At 47.1% G+C, this 17,359-nt stretch overlaps 1 protein-coding gene across 6 annotated transcripts in view; it reads right to left on the bottom strand.

The window, feature by feature from the left end:
• The window catches only part of elavl4 (ELAV like neuron-specific RNA binding protein 4), a 95,495-nt gene that overhangs the window by 21,218 nt on the left and 56,918 nt on the right, over positions 1 to 17,359 (bottom strand). For all 6 annotated transcript variants that reach the window (XM_085982893.1, XM_085982894.1, XM_085982892.1 and 3 more), the window contains one exon: positions 1,462 to 1,687. In XM_085982893.1, coding sequence (XP_085839019.1) covers positions 1,462 to 1,687 — 226 coding nt within the window. The remainder of the gene's footprint in view (positions 1 to 1,461; positions 1,688 to 17,359) is intronic.

Genomic DNA, 17,359 nt, shown 5'->3' on the forward strand with positions numbered 1-17,359 from the left:
CTGATTCTGAAAGGGTCAGCACTGGAGGGCATCAGTGGGCACAACTCTGACTGAAATGCTGGGGTTGCGGCCAATGGAAGTTTGAAGTCTGTGTTATATAATGTTGCACTATTTTTGCCAGTTACGTAACTTTAGGAGTCAAGCTGGGTTCCCAACAAATATTCATATTTGCTGGGCCCAAAAACCAATAGATAAAAGATTGTATAAGACTTCATTATAAACCTGAATCCTTGCCTTAAAACAGTAGGACAAAGTGAACATATTTCAGTCTAAGACTATGGGGTTGATATTTATGGCCCCTCCACACCCCATTGCCCAGGTACTGAACTTTTTGCCCAAATTTGGTGGGCTAGGTCTTGAACTTGGCCTGGTTGCATCCTTGGTACAGGCATACCCACTGGCAGGACTTTGCACTGGGAATCGGAAAGAGAAGTGTAGCTGTAAGTCTGAAAGGCCTGAAGCTGTGGGACTGGTCTTAGGATCTTTTGGTTGCTGTTGCAGAAAAGCATCTAAGAAGGCCTTCAGATTGCAGGAGCCCTGCAACTCACCTTTAGGGCCTTTTCCACCTTGTTGCCTAGCCCCCCTCAAATCCTCTGATCTGAAGGAGTGGGGCGTTCAAGGCTCACCAGCAACTTGTTTGGAAACCCCTGTATCTGAGCACTTTCCCAGGGGAATGACAGGAAAAGTGAGACGCGGGGGTGGGGGGGGGCGGGAGCACCTCCTCCTCCTCAATACATGCAGTGCATGGCCCGCACATATTACAGTTCACAGGCTGTTTCACCCCTCAGGGAATCCTCAGGAATTCTGCAAAGGTCTCCGCCCTTTTTTCCTCACTATTGCACCCAATGAATAGGCATTCCCTGGGCATTGAACGTAGGAAAATTGGTCCCTGTAACTTGCATTGAATTTTTGGTCCTTTTTGTGCTTAAACAAGTAAATTAAATCTGCCAACATTTGAATGTTAAGATGATACTAATAATTAGATTTGCTGTCTTGGTAGAGCTAATAAGAACAAGGAGGTGTAAAAGACTATTTAAAACCAATTTTTAAAAGTTGTTTGCCTCTACTCCTGAAGCAAAGATAAGTCTGTGTTCAATGTCCTGAACTTTGACTTCCTACTTCAACTCGTATGATAGTGTATGCTTTCTCTTTATATTTCCACCTTCCCTACTTAACCCTTTGAGAATTATTAAATAGGATAGAAGCTATTATAAAACTGTAGTTTATACTGGATGCTTTATTGCTGGTAGGAAGCTCAAATTTAATCATAAACATTTCAGTTATTTTTCTATTTCACACAAAATCAATTTTACTCGTAAGTGATGATTACAATGAACAAAAATGTCACTAAAACTATTAATTCAGTTTAAGATGTTAGTTTAATTTTAAAAACAATCTATATAAAATACAAGACACCTAAAAGTTGCTCCGATTATGGTACTGTATGTACTTTGTTATTACCTGAACCTCTGAGCCTGGTGATGCAGTGGCCCAGGATAACGTCTGCTAGGTGACTGATACAGCTGTGAAAGTAGTGCTTGGCTTGTTTTCTGGCTGGGATTATTGGCAAACTTCACAGTAATTGGTTCTGTAGCGCTGGAAGGTTTCTGCCCATTCAGTCCCTTGATTGCTTCCTCTGCTTCTATCCTTTTATCAAAACGAATGAATCCCACTCCTCTGGAAACGCCTGAAAGACAGTTGAGATGAACCGATCATTCCCATGTTATATACATACAGGAAACTTTCGATTAACCAGCCCCTAAATAACCGGAACGCTCTATCCACCGGCAAAATTCAGGAGTCGGTTCAGGTAACTTTTTGTTACTTTTTTTTACTCTATTTGTTGCTTTGCAAGGGTGTAGCTGAAGCTACAGAGACGCTTGCAACTTGTGCCGATTGTTTTGAAGCTGTTGTTGCTTTATACGGAGCTCTGAGCTCCATATCTTTTACTATAGCGTTCGGTTATCCGGAATTGTTGATGAACCAGCAACACGTTGGTCCCGTCCGTGCCGGATACCAGAAAGTTTCCTGTATCTAATATTGCAACTAATGTGTGCCCTTCACACTTTGTTACAAATGCAAAAAAAAAAGAAAAACCACCATTTCATGCTGGCTTCTTCTGACCGGAAATCAGAAACTAGCAGCTACAATTGCCCTCTACTTGATCTCAGGAGCTTAGAAGAAGTCACAATTGCCTTGGCATGGCCATTTAGGAATACTTGAGCAGTAGCATTAAAGTGACAGGACAGGTTAAACACAGCTTCATTGTTAGAGAATAAACTATAGAGCCCAGCTTGGAGCAGTTGCCTCTGTACCAAGGAATGTAAGTTCTAGATGTAAAGTCTTTGCTTATAGATTCCTACCTCTTCCTTACTCCTGGTTTATATTAGGTCCCATTAGCTCAACATTCAAAAGACTCATTGAGGCCGATTTTCCCGCAGGTGTGGGGCATTGTCAGGTTCCCCGAATGTCGGGGTTCCCACACGAATGTAAATGGGTCTGCCAGATTGATGCAATTTTCCCTCAATTGGCCAATTCATTTCCAGCATGTGGGAACCCTTGCTAATTGACTATTTCCAGTCAGAAAGTCGCACAGTATGATGTCATCATTCATGGTGCTTTTAAGGCCCACAGCAAGCATTGCAACCTCTGCAGGCTTCCATACGAACCACACAGGATGGCAGAGGAGCCTGCAGCAGCTGTGGCCAGTGTCAGACCCCGAGCTGCCTGCAAATTTGACGAGGCTTCACTGCAGGCATCATTGGATGGGGTGAGGGCCCACGGAGAGGTCCTCTTCCCTAGGTCAGGGAGGAAGAGGCCTCCCACTGAGACCAAGGCTGCATGGATGCAGGTGACAGCAGATGTCAACTCGCTGGGCGTCACCAGAAGAACCTGGATACAGTGTCGGAAGCGATTCCATGACCTTCACCGTACAGGAAAAGTAAGTATGAAGTTTCCATCACCCTCAAACTGATCCCCATTGCTTTTCCCCACCAGCACTTAGCTTTAGCACTTTCTTCCTCCACATCCCACTTCACAGTCACATCCATGCACCCTTACCCATTCCCTCTCTATGCTCACATTCACATAACTATTCCACCATGCAGCCCTCACACTCCCTCTCACTCTGATGCTTTGAGCACAACTGACAACACACAGGGAAGGCCCTTGGTCTTGTAGCCTCACACCATCTTTGTCTCCCTCTAAGTATCTATGCTATGCAATCTCTACACTCACTCCTTCATTCTCACTCAAACTCCACTTGTCTCCCTCATTGCAGGAAAAGAGAGCTCACAACAACAGAGAGCGAGCCAGGACTGGGGGAGGCCCACCCTCAATAGTCCACCTGACCCCCTGAGAGGAAGGAGTGCTGGAAATTGTCGGGGCTGATGTGGCTGACGAAGCTGGGGAAGGAGAGGCAGGGGCAGTCCCGCAAGCTGGTGACAGAATAATTTTCCATCTCTCTCACTGACATAGCATGAGTCGCTGTTATGATTCTGAAGCTACATCATTTGGACTTATGAGCATCTGCAAAATCCAATGTGCATGTAACCTTGGCATCACATCTCTAACGCTTTCCTTTACTCCCCCACAGGACCATCCAAAGCCCTCGTCCCCACTGCGGAGGAGGAAGAGGCTGAGCAGCGAGACGCCTCAGAGGAAGCTCCAACCTTTGAGGGCGCAGCGTCAGCAGAATTCAGCGCACCCAGCACCAGCGCAGACACTCACACCTCGGTGGGACCTTCGCGAGATAGAGTAGTGTTGTCACCTGGTGTATCACAGCTCACAAGTGAGCATCAGCAGATGGTGGAGACAGGGACAGGAGTGGAGGGCGCAGGACTCTGCCAGCTCAGCTCAGCTGCATGTCGACCCTCTGCCTCTGGGTCCATCCGCAAGAGAAGAGGTGATGGATCTCCATGCACAGATGCAGGAGTCTCTGGCAGGTTTTGTCTCCAGGGTCGCTGCGAGTGTGGAGCGAATGAGGAATCCATAGCGAACATGAGCAGAGCCTTTGTGGAGTAATTGGCGCATGAACGCATCACCACAGAAAGGATGGCAACCTCCGTGGAAAGGATGGCTACAGTAGAGGAGAGGATGGCTACGGCTATGGAGGAGCTAAGTCGCCAGAGTGTTGAAAACATGGTGAGTGTTCAGAATAGACTGACATCTCTGGAGGAGCGATGGTCAGCTATTGAGCAGAGAAACCATACCTTCATGGCAGGCCCTCTGAGTAGGACTGCCATTGTAGAAACGGGTCCCCATGGCCCCCCTGATGTGCAGCAAGGTGCTCTCAAGCCACTTGCAGGCACTGAGGGGGACCTGACCCATGAGAGGGAGGTTGGTGGCAGACCTCAAGGAAGTGGGGGCTCCTCTTCAAGCGCTCACACTTCCATGCCACTGCAGAGCCCTCGGTCAAAGCCCCGCCGGAGTCCACACCCAACGGAGATAGAGGTCTCAACCCCTGCACAGCCGCAGGAGCAGCAGACTGCTGGCGAGTCCTCACAGGCTCGCCATCCAGAGGACGCCCGCCAAAGGTGTCGAGACAGGAGCAGCAGGAAAGTGAGCAAGGGGCCTCCACATCTGATGAAGCTATAGGGGAACCACTATGTAGGAGCACGCGTAAGAGGAAAATAAAGCACATAGTCACAAGGGTAGTCACTTGGGTGAAATGTTGTGTTTATTTGAAAAATGCCATCAGCTGGTTATTGTAAATAAAATTTCTGATGGCAACTTCTGCAGTTGTGGTATGTGTCATTTCGCAAATGGGGCTGGAGGTCCTCTAATGCCAAGAGGGGAAGGAAAAAAAGGCCTCCCATGCTTCTGGTAGGCGCCTCAGTTGAGGAAGCGCTGAGTGAGGGTGGCGAGAAGGGCGTCCCAGGAGCTCACACTGGAGAAGTGCGTGAGGCTCCAACCTTCCACAGCTGTGCCTAAGCCTGGAACAAGTTGCCCCAAGCCTGAAACAACATGGTCCTGCAATCTACAAATGATGTCTGATTAAATCTCTTCTTTCCTGATTGACCTGCAGCTGTTAGTCAGCAATCCGATATTGTTCACGCCAGGTTTCATCAGCGGGGTTCCCACCAGGCGTGTTTAACATGGGAAAAGGCTGAAAATAGCAAGGGCACCTTAAGATGGCATTATAGATGCCAATTATCTTACATTTGTCCACCCCAGTCCAACTCCGGCATCTCCACACCATGCCAATTATTGGTGATTAAGGTGCCGAAGACCACTCCCGCCTGCTGCGGGCGGGACTGATTCGGGTCGGACTGAAACGCCTGGGTGAAAATCGGACGGGGCGGGGAATCAGGCGGGGGGGGGGGGGGGTCGCGACCCCCTATTTTTGCGATTTCCCCCCCCACACGCCTGAAAGCCCGCCTAACGGCTCCAGGAAAATCAGCCCCATTGTCTCAGGGTGGAAAAACTCCACAGCAAAATCTCAGGTCACAATATAAACTGTCTTATCTACTTACGGATACAGAAAAGTTAAACATATAATTGTTAAACAGATAGATGCATCCATTAGAAGCTCAGAGCTTACACAAGAAATCTGAATCTATCTTGTATGATGAGTCAGTACTTATTGACATTCTCCATATACTAGCCGTTTCAGCAAATTGCTGAAGAAACTGTCTTTTAACCACAAAATGGAGTCTTTAACACAAAATGTAATTAAAATACACCTTCACCTAACATAACTTCTCCAACATCTACCCCCCTCCCCCCACCCCCCCACTTGTGGTCCTGGAAAAATGTCCAAGGTCCACACACACTATCTCATTAACATCGCATCTTTACCCATCTGTTCCAGCAGCCTTCGCTTCATTTGTTTAATATTACACATCATGATGCAGACAAGGAAAATGATAACACATTGTACAGTAAGTTCAGTTTTAAAGTCAATTATACCCTAAATTTTTGGGAATGAAAGGAATTAAGGGATATGAGGATAGTGTGGGAAGGTAGAGTTGAGGTAGAAGATCTGCCATGATCTTGACGAATGACAGAGCAGGCTCGAAGGGCCAAATGGCCTATTCCAGCTCCTATTTCTTATGTTCTTATGTAACATATCCAACCTATTAACGTGGCAGTATCCCAAGATTATGCTGCATGAGACATCGGGTAAAGCCATTCCTGCCCGTCAAGGCTATATAAAAAAAGATTTGGAGTCTGGAGGTATTTGATTAGAATCTCCCCCTGCATGATCGGGTAGTGGCCAGGTTGCAAAATATATTCTCATTGTTAATCATAGGCAAGGACACAACCATCTCCAAGAGCAAGCCAGCAATCAACTATTCTTAACTACACTTCATTGACCGTTGTTAGATTGTGTATTGATTCTAGATTGATACCCTTTGCAGGATGTACTCACACGTCCTTTTCCATGACCCCTCAGTTCGAGTTATCATAAAATTAACCAGTATCACCCATGATCACCTAGGGCACCGATTTTCAACCCCAGTTGGCGGTGCAATTCTCTTGCTTCTACCTCATACTGTCAGTCACTTCCTCTGTCCAAGTTAGATCTACTATAATACAATCTTGTCATCTCATTTACACATTAGCCCTGGAGGAACCATACTATCCAATAAATTATGTTCATTATTCCCTGTAAATCATTTATTTCAGTCTGGTCCAATGCATCATCAATATTTTTACTTCGTTTATTAAACCCTTCTTTGACCTCTTTAAAATATTGTCCATATTGTTCAGTTAATATTTAATCAAGTCAGTTCTTTTTTTGAGCGTGTGGTTGGTACTCTCTCAGTGTGTTGTGCAGGTCATATTATAAGTTCTGAGGAGGGAAGCTATTAGGAACGTTAGTAGAAAAGGTTGCATTAAAAAAGCCTTTTTATGTTAAAGGTTCTATTTTGTAACCGATAGCATTTCCAGAATTTGCTGGCAAAAGCATTCTGGAAAATGCCCCAAATCAGCTTAGACATTCAAGGTCTCTATAGCTGGACAGATAGAGTCATAAGGATTGTTGCCTCTTCTTTGTGGAGTTTCAACATCCTTGTAGATAAGCTTATCTGTATTATTGTCTTAAGGCCACCATAAGTATAGATAAATAAGAACATGAAACTTGATACAATAGAAGTCGACAAGTCTTTGGAAGGCTGAGCTGATGTAAGTTAGTGTAAACCAATAGTAAATGTCACAGAATGCAAGTCATGATGTAATGGCCTTATAGCTGAGGATAAAAGTGAGACCATTGTTACAGAAGTTAGGCAAGACCCGAAGTCTAATCATTCTGCAACTGAGCATAGCAACTGTAACGTGTGGTCTCCTGCAGCCTTCCCTTCACTGTGTGGGTTGTCAATGAGCATAATTTCCTCTAATAAATCCAGAAGCGAAGACTCTTGCCGCTAAATTCGGCTCCGAAGCGCCCGGTTTTTCGGCGCTATGGGTTTCGATGCATACAATGAGAGCCATGCTGCCACATGGAATCTGATAGAGCAGACCATTGGCGTACATAAACAACGTTTCCGCTGGAGGAGCCCTGCAGTACTCGCCAGAATGCGTCTCAAGATTCGTCGTGGTCTGCTGCTCCACAACCTTGCCATCATGAGGGCACAGCCCTTGCCACCACGTATACGGCAAAGAGCTGAAGAGGAGGAGGAGGAAGAGAAAGGAGAGGCAAGGAGGACGCAACCAACACAGCCCCTTTCTGGCCGGGATGTCCGTGATCGACTCATTCGACTGCGGTACCAGTGAATGCAATTCCCCATTCACCAATAGTCCAACATCTTACTTCCCTTGTTACTGACCAGCACAGTGTCCTCTTGGCCACAATGCTACAATAAAAGCCACCACAAAACAAACATTCCAAATCAAATCATCCAATATTACATTCCAAAGTCAACTAATCACCCTTGTCCATTCCCTTAGTGCCTGTCTTTCGTGTGCCTTTGCCTGTCCTAGTGCTCCTACGCAGTGCTACCCCAGTGGCTGCTGACTTTCAGTGGGGGAGGCTGCAAATGGCCTTGCAGGACGACCTTGAGCAGATCTAGGCCTAGAAGGCTCGGCTTTAGACTGCACCACCTCGGCATGGGCGGCAGCAGTCCGGGCTGGCTAGCTGACAGGTAAAAGCAAGAGCACTGGCGGAGTAGCAGGGGTGAGAGGTCAAATGTTGTCATCCTGAGAGGATAACAGATTTGTGCTCCACGGAGCCACTGCCACTCCCCCGGGGTAGCGCCTCAGCAATCCTAGTAATCGACTGGAGGACAGATTGCTGAACTGCTATGACACCCTGCAAGCCCCTTTCAACACTGGAAGCTGAGACATCGGCCATCAGACGCTGCATCATGGCTGGGTTCACAAGTGCGTTAATGGATTTGCCCACCGCTTCCACAGTGGAAAGGATGGCCTCCAAGCCCTGTGCAAGGTTGATGCTAGACTCCTCCATGTTCTTTGACATTGCATTCAGGCTTTCTGGCACACCTGCCAATGCAACAAGCATTTCACTGTGCATACTTCTGTAGACCGCCCCATCAAAGTCCTCACTGGAGTCCTGTGCAGCAGAACTCGTGTGCGACCTCACCCGCCAGTGAGCTGGCACCTGCGCTCTTTCCCCCTGCCCTGGCTGCAGCCCACTTGTGCCCAGTGACTTACCACGTGCAGATCGCGCCTCTATGCTACACTTTAATGTACGCGCAGTGTGAGGAGATGGTGGCTGCAAGTGTGAAATCGAGTGACAGTGCTGTGTCTTCAGCATCACTGCCTTCTTTCTCTTGCAGCTCCTGCTCCTCCACCACTGCCTGGCCAGGTTGGAGTTCTTGGCTATCTGAAAGGAGAAAGGCACAAGCGTAGGGTTGTGGTGAGGGCAGAGGGGGAAATCAAGATGTGCATGCTTACACCTTCTGCAGCTTGTAAATCAGAAGAGATTGTGGGATGAGGGGGAAGTGGGATGTGAGGAGGATTAGGGCAGCAGGCGCATGGGAACACCATCACCTCCAAGTTCCCCTCCAAGTAACACACCATACTGACTTGGAGATATATTGCCGTTCCTTTATCATCGCTGGGTCAAAAATCCTGGAACACCTTCCCTAACAGCACTACGGGAATACCTTCACCACACGGATTGCTGCGGTTCAAGAAGGCAGCTCACCACCACCTTCTCAAGGGAAATTAGGGATGGGCAATAAATGCTGGCCTTGCCAGTGATGCCCAGGTCCCATGAATGAATAATGAAAAAAAAGGTATGAGGATACCGTCACCTTGCAGTGCTTAGGCCGCATCACTCGCCACGGGCTCAGCGATGGCTGCTGCAATGATCTCAAGCACCATCTCCTCCATTAGGGTCAGGATATGCAGGCGTGCCTGTCTCCCTGCAGGTAGCCCCTGCTGCCTGCAGTTATGAGCCACCTTGTCTTGCAAGAGAGAGGGAAGTGTGTCAGTGAATGTGGTGCAATGTGTTTGGGTGATGTGCCTGTCATGGTTGAATAGCTGGCAGTGAGAGACTTGCAGCAGTGCTAAGTGTGTGAGGGTGACGTGAAGCCATGAATGTGAGGTAGGAGTCATGATTGATAGAGATTGTTGGCAGGTCAGTGAAGGGGTGTAGTGAATTGAGCAGTGTCTGAGGCTAGTGGTTCAGTTGTAAGGATATGGCATTTGAAGATGAATTCACTGACCTTGACCACTCGTGTGAGGTCATAGAACTTCTTGCAGCACTGCAGCCAGGTCCTCAGGGCTACACTGTGGACATTGACCACAATGGCTGTCTGCTCCCATTGCCTTTTCCGTGTTTGCCTGGAGGGCCTCCTGGCCCCTTGTGGAAACAGGACCTCTCGCCTCCTGTCTACCTCCTGCACCAAGACCTCCAATGCTACATTCGAGAACTTTGTAGCATGCTATTTCCCCTGTTGTGCCATTGTACTTCTTCCTGCTGGCACTCTAATCCCCAGCCAGTTGAATCACCTGCTGCAGCCAGAATGCACCTCCCCTTTAAGATGTACAGGCTGGATTTAAGAAGTGCAGGCTAACTTTAATTGGTGATAGCCTCGCATGTACTTGACCCCCCTGCTGAGCCACAATCATTCTAATTAGCAGGCAGCACGAAGTTTGCATGCTGCCTGCATTACTTTGAACGGGAGTGGGTTGACCCCGCATCGCGATCCCCATGCCTGTTTTCGTGGGCAAACAAGTTTTAAGCCCTCTGCGTCTAGAATTCTCATTCCTGGCACAGAGACAACAGCTCCTAGCTTGTCTCTCTAGCAGTACTAACCAACTTAGCAGCTAAACATCTCAACTGTGCTTCACATACCAGACCATGTGCGAACCACGGGAGATATACTGGGTGTTAAATATAATGGCAAGTATTATTAATGCTATAAATTCTTCAAAATGCTTATTACTATCAAAGTGAATAGGCATTTATCATCATCACTGTGGTGTATGTAACCTGTTCCACCTTAAGAGAACTTAAGCCTGTTCCACCTTAAGGGATGTACTACTTTCTCTGGCTGCTGTATACGTAATACCGGTGGTGACCACCGGTATATAAGTACTGTGTAGTGATATTGCTGTTAGTATAGCCCTGACCTCCAACTAGTAAAGACCTGTTGAAACGTTATTCTTGTAGTCTGTGTCAGTAATTAATCTTAAATACAACTAGAACACACAGACTTAACAGTGGCGACGAGTCCGATTCTTACCCTGCGGCAGTTTATATCCACGGCGGCTTCGTCCACAGAACGGGCGTCGAAGAGAGGCATCCACCCTCATCACCCTGCTGGAAGACACGTCGCGCGGCAGGCATCGAGAACCCGGAGTGCAGAAGATATCCTGAACTCGAAGCCTCCATCAGCGGCAGTCAGCTATCTTCCTTCTACCTCGGTGGTGGGTAAGCCAGTCAGCGACGCGAGCAGAAAGTCGGCCGTGTTGGCTGTACAGACGGGGAGGGAAGATGGAGGAATAAGGGCGGTGAGATCGATCGCGACTGGAGATAAGGGCCGGGCCGTATTCGGGCCAAAAGGCGCAGCGCGGGGACATCGATCGCGGCTGGTGATAAGGGCCGGGCCGCATTCGGGCCAAAAAGGCGCAGCGTCTGGGGCGACTGAAGGCGCGAGAGCCGCGGTGAAGGCGAACGCAGCCGGTGCTAATAACCGGGCTGCAAGAAGGGCTGCGAGGCGCGACATCGGGGAAGCGCGAATGCCCGAGGGAGCCGCGGTGAAGCGGAGACAGCGTCGGGGGAGTTACTAATCGCTGGGAAAAGGGAGCAGCAGCGGCACACCAAACGTCATTGCAGCCAGCGGGTGAAGAAGGCGAGCGCGGGAAAGACCGCCAAGCGCGGGAAACCGCCATTTTGTAGGCGGAGGACGAAGACAAGAGCGGGAAGCCGCCATCTTGGAAAAAGGGAAATCACTAAAAAAAATTGCAACGATGCCTAAACATGGGAACATTAATACCTTTGATAGCGACATTGAAGATTGGGCCACGTATGTAGAACGCATACAAAATTATTGTAAAGCAAATAAAATCCCAGATGCAGAGAAAGCACTAACTTTATTAAACTTAATGGGTGCGAAGACATACGGGCAATTGAAACACCTTTTATCACCAGATGAACCGGCGGAGAAGACGTTCGAGGAGATTGTTACTGTCCTGAGAAATCATCTAAACCCCACGCCGCTGATGCTAGCGGAACGATTTAAATTTTACAGCAGAAAGCAGCTGAAAGATGAAAGCAATGCTGAATATTTAATGGAATTGCGTAAACTAGCAAAGTACTGTCAGTTTGGAACGGGACTAACAGATGCGCTAAGAGATAAATTTGTGTGTGGATTATTAAAAGAAGATACACAAAAGCGACTGCTCGAGGAGAATGAGCTGACGCTTGAGAAAGCGGTCACTATGGCAGCATCACACGAAGCCGTAGCAAGAGGCACGGCAGTAATGCAGCTACGGTCACCGGAACTCAGTACAAATCAATTGGTTTTGAGTACTGTAAAATGTTATCGTTGTGGAAAGACAACGCATGATCAGAACCAGTGTTGGTTTAAAAACCAAGAATGCAGAATGTGTGGCAGGCTTGGCCACATAGCTAAAGTATGCTGGTCAGGAAAGAAGACCAGCAACAAAAAGTCACCGCAAGGAAAATACATAAAGGTACACAAGGTGACAAAGAACAGTTCGAACGAACAGAAGTCAGATTCAGACGCTAGCAGTAATGAACTGGGTAGCTTAAGAGTACACAACGTTGGTAAGGATGCAGATCTCCAGACAATTTGGGTCACTCTTCAGATAGCAGGAGTCCAAGTAAAGATGGAATTGGACACTGGATCGGCATTGACGGTCATGAATAAGAAAGATTACAAAAGGTTATTCCAACATATTCCCCTACGGGATACGGAGATTATATTGAAAACATACACGGGGCAAAGAGTGTACCCCATCGGAAAGATAGAGGTAAAAGTGGTCCACAAGGGCAAAGAAAGCCAAGTAATGGACTTATATGTGCTACCTGAAGGAGGTCCACCACTACTGGGACGGGAGTGGATTAGGAAAATGAATATGGACTGGCACTCCTTAAAGGCACTAACGGTAGATTCCGGGGAAACAGATGTCAAACCTAAACGATTGTCCAGAATATTGGATGATGCTAAAGAGGTGTTCCAGCAGGGACTGGGAACACTGAGAGGAATTACGGCAAACATCAAGATTGATGAACATGCACACCCAAAATTTTTCAAAGCCAGACCGGTACCCTATGCAATACGACCTGCTGTAGAAGCGGAACTGGAAGCGCTAGAATGTTCAGGTGTACTGTCTAAGGTAGATTGGAGTGAGTGGGCTACGCCCATTGTTCCCGTTATGAAACGTCCTTCGAGCAACAAGCCAGGAGAACCAGGGAAGGTTCGCATCTGTGGAGACTTCAAGATCACCGTTAATCCGGTGCTTCACACGGTGCAGTATCCGCTTCTGCGGATTGAGGATATTTTTGCTTCGTTGTCTGGCGGGAAACACTTCACCAAGATAGACCTGGCGCAGGCGTACTTGCAGATGGAGGTTGAAGAAGAGTCACGCCAGTATCTCACGATCAACACGCATAGAGGTTTGTACCGGTATAATCGGCTGGTTTTTGGAGTGGCATCGGCTCCAGCAATTTGGCAGAGGGCCATGGAGCAGGTATTACAGGGAATTCCAGGCACACAATGTTACCTGGACGATATTCTGATTACAGGAGATGGTGATGAAGAACACCTCGCAAACCTGGAACTGGTGCTCAACAGACTGAAAGAGTATGGACTTCGAGTTAATCGGCAGAAATGTGAGTTCTTTCAGAAGCGGATCTCGTACTGTGGTCATGTCATTGACCGGGAGGGGCTTCATAAGTCTCCTGACAAGATAGAGGCAGTTGTAAAGGCTCCCGCTCCGGATAATGTCTCTCAGTTGAGGTCGTTTCTAGGATTGATTAACTATTACCATAAGTTTCTACCGAATCTATCCACGGTACTGCACCCGCTAAACGCTCTTTTACAGAAGGGGGTACCATGGGAATGGAGCGAAAACTGTAAGAAGGCATTTCGCAAAAGCAAAGAATTGATCACCTCAGAGGAAGTGTTGGCTCACTTCAACCCGACACTGCCTATTCGGTTGGCTTGTGATGCTTCTCCATATGGTATTGGGGCAGTACTCTCACACAAGTTGCCAAATGGCACGGAAAGGCCAGTCGCGTTTGCATCCAGATCATTGACCTCCGCTGAGCGCAACTATGCGCAGATCGATAGGGAGGCTCTCAGCCTTGTATGGGGAGTGAAGAAGTTTAATCATTACCTGCAGGGCCAAAAATTCACACTTCTGACAGACCATCAGCCGTTGGTATCCATTTTTAACCCTAAGAAGGGTGTTTTGGTGATGACAGCACAGAGACTCCAGAGATGGTCCCTTTTCCTAGGGGCACATCAATATCAAATAGAATTCAAAGGTACAAAGCAGCATGGCAATGCTGATGGGCTGTCGCGCCTGCCACTACCTGAAGAAGAGGAGACGACGAAAGTTGACCCTGTTGAGTTATTTCATTCGACCATCATCGAGTGTTTACCAGTCACCAATGCAAGTATTGAAAGAGAAACCAGGAACGACCCGACACTGTCCCGAGTCTACGAGGTGACAGTGAAGGGATGGCCAACACATGGTGATCCTCTGTTACCGGCATTCTCGGCAAGGCGAGACCAGCTGTCCGTCTGCCATGGTACTTTGATGTACGGGACAAGAGTGATTATTCCTCCCAAGTTAAGGGAAAGAGTTCTAAAGGAACTGCATGAAGGTCATCTGGGGGGAGTTAAGATGAAAAGTCTTGCTAGGGCTTATGTATGGTGGCCGGGTATTGACCAACAGATAGAGGAGTTGACGAAAAGCTGCGCTGGGTGCCAAAAAGTGCAAAATGCACCTCCGATCGCACCGCTACACCCATGGGAATGGCCTTCAGCCCCATGGCAACGCGTACATATTGACTTTGCTGGTCCATTCATGGACTCCATGTTCCTAATTGCGGTGGACGCACATTCCAAATGGCCAGAAGTGATCAAGATGAATACCACTACTTCAGAAAAGACAATTGCGGTGTTAAGAACAATATTCGCAAGGAACGGATTGCCAGAACAGATATGTTCGGACAACAGACCACAGTTCGTGTCGGAAGAATTCCAAAAATTCTTAAAGAAGAATGGGGTGAAACATTATACCTCTGCCCCATATCATCCGGCGACAAACGGGTTGGCCGAGAGATTTGTCCAAACGTTCAAAAAGGCAATAAAGGCCATGAACGATGATCAGATTCCGCGACAACACAAGGTGGACAATTTCCTAATGGCATATCGAAACGCCGCTCATGCAGTAACTAACCAAAGTCCTGCCATGATGTTTTATAACAGGAGGTTGCGGTCCAGGTTGGACTTGTTAAAACCAAATGTGCGGAGGGAAGTGGAAAACAAACAGTTCCGGCATATTAATAACAAGACCACTCAAAGTTTCGACGTAGGACAACCAGTGTTGGCAAGGGACTATGGAAACGAAAAATGGCAGTCCGGAACAATTCGGGCCAGACAAGGACCTCTGACGTACACAGTAGATATTGGTAACAATGTGATAAGGCGTCATGCGGATCAACTGGTAGAATCGAGAGCAAGGGTCGAACCCATGGTTGCGACAGAGACAACTGTGGAAGACGTTAATGAACCTGAAGCATCTACCTCGGCAGGGAATGTACCTGATGATGACGTCCAATACATAGGAAACCAACTAGAGGAGTCACCTCAGCAACAAGAATCAGAGACCACTGAAAGGCGTTATCCAACCCGAATCAGAAGGCCTCCTGAGAGACTGAACCTTTGAACTGTTTATACCTGAAGTTATATATGTAATTATGTTATGTTAAATGGGGATATGACTGTTAAGCTAATAAGGGAGGATTGTGGTGTATGTAACCTGTTCCACCTTAAGAGAACTTAAGCCTGTTCCACCTTAAGAGATGTACTACTTTCTCTGGCTGCTGTATACGTAATACCGGTGGTGACCACCGGTATATAAGTACTGTGTAGTGATATTGCTGTTAGTATAGCCCTGACCTCCAACTAGTAAAGACCTGTTGAAACGTTATTCTTGTAGTCTGTGTCAGTAATTAATCTTAAATACAACTAGAACACACAGACTTAACAATCACCACCATTTTCTGGGAAAGAACTAGCTATAATGACCAATACTGATTCTTACATATATTTCCTTAATATCCCAACACCTCTACTTTTGGTCACATTAAGTTTTGCCAGAAATCATATATTTATAGGATTTATTACATCTCAGTTCCTCATAATCCCATTGAAACTTCAGAATTCTATTTCACTTAACACTGTTAATTACAAGAAAACAGTGGTGTGCAAACTATACAATCCAGAAATTCCTTGAGTCAGATTCTTGGGTGGGGCAGAATTTATGCTCAACCCCTGGTCCATGTCCTGGAGTCAAGACATTTACTTATTGCAGGCGGGGAGCATTGCTATTTACAGCGTCAATGCAGCACCTCCCTCGGGTCCAGGGTGGGTGCGGGGGGGGGGGGGGGGGAGGGATTTTACTGTAACACCTTGCTGCAGTGTAACCTGGCCTTCTGGTCCTGCCCAAAAAGCATAATTTAAAAAAAAAGTTTCCATGTACTGATTTCCCAACAGGAATTGATTGCCAATTGCTTTTGGAAAACTAGTCTTAATGGCTGCAGGGAAACACTGAGCCCAACATTGCTGGGGTGCAAATGACGGGACAAATGCCATAGGTTGAATTTCCCTCATTTGCATTTTGTCACAATATGCCCTCCCATATGTGGGTGGGTGTATTGTGTGACTGCTCCAATTCTGGTGCAATTTTTTATGGGTGGCAAAAGGAGAAGGGGCCTGTGCATCCAGATCATGTCCCAAATTCTGCCTCTGCCCATTCAGATTACAATGTTTCACGTCACTATACCCAGGAATTTCAGGGCACATATCTTTAAGAAATAGCACTCAGTCACATTCCACCTGTACCTATGACAGTCTATTAGTTCTTTGGTCCAAAATAAATGTTGCTGAAATATGAAAAAATTGTTTTAATTTTCTGCCTGACTTCATTGCCATGCAAACATAGCCCTGAGATTAAGATTGTACACTTTCAGCCCTTCTTTGTCGACATTTCACTGGACCTAGGGTGGGCAGAGGTGCATAGCTACTCAGGCACGCGATCCACTGTGTCCTTGCTTCCCTGGGTGCTGGTCCCATTGGGGCAGAATATGCCCATCCATTAATGGGTGACATATGTTAACTAGATGTAAATGAGGGAAACATAGCCCTTGCTGTGTTTCCCACCAGTTGAATGCTGAATACAGGCATCTAGCATTCAATGGTCGATGGTAGGTGGCCAAGAAATCAGGGTGTAAACAAGGCCTGCACAAGTGCTCGGGGAGTGCTGGCATGCACAGGCCCAGGGAAAGGTCTAAAAGTTTATTGATTTAAGCATGCAGTTTTGCAGTCAGCATGAAGGCTGCCAGCATCCTGACATTGATGGGCCCCCTAGGCATTATTGTATCAAAACTCCACCCTCTTTTTAGGGAAGAGGCCGAGGAGCCTGTCTCCACTATGGTAATGATCCTAAGGCCAGAAAATCAGCCAGTTAGGGGCACATCTCTGTGGTGGGCTGAAGTCTCACCCTCCCCTCCCCCACTTGGAGATATGCCTCAATAAAGGGGGTGGGGGAGGAAAAACTGGGCCATAATTTAAAAAAAATATATAAATGCTTTATGAAAAGAAACTTGCCAAAACAAAATTGAGGGCCGAATGCAATATATTTTACATAACTTCTTGCTTTTTTTATTATTCCCTTGACAACATTGTGT

This window comes from Somniosus microcephalus, chromosome 3 (genome assembly GCF_052327205.1).
Source record: "Somniosus microcephalus isolate GS21.2 chromosome 3, FLI_Smic_1.0, whole genome shotgun sequence".
Taxonomy (NCBI): domain Eukaryota; kingdom Metazoa; phylum Chordata; class Chondrichthyes; order Squaliformes; family Somniosidae; genus Somniosus; species Somniosus microcephalus.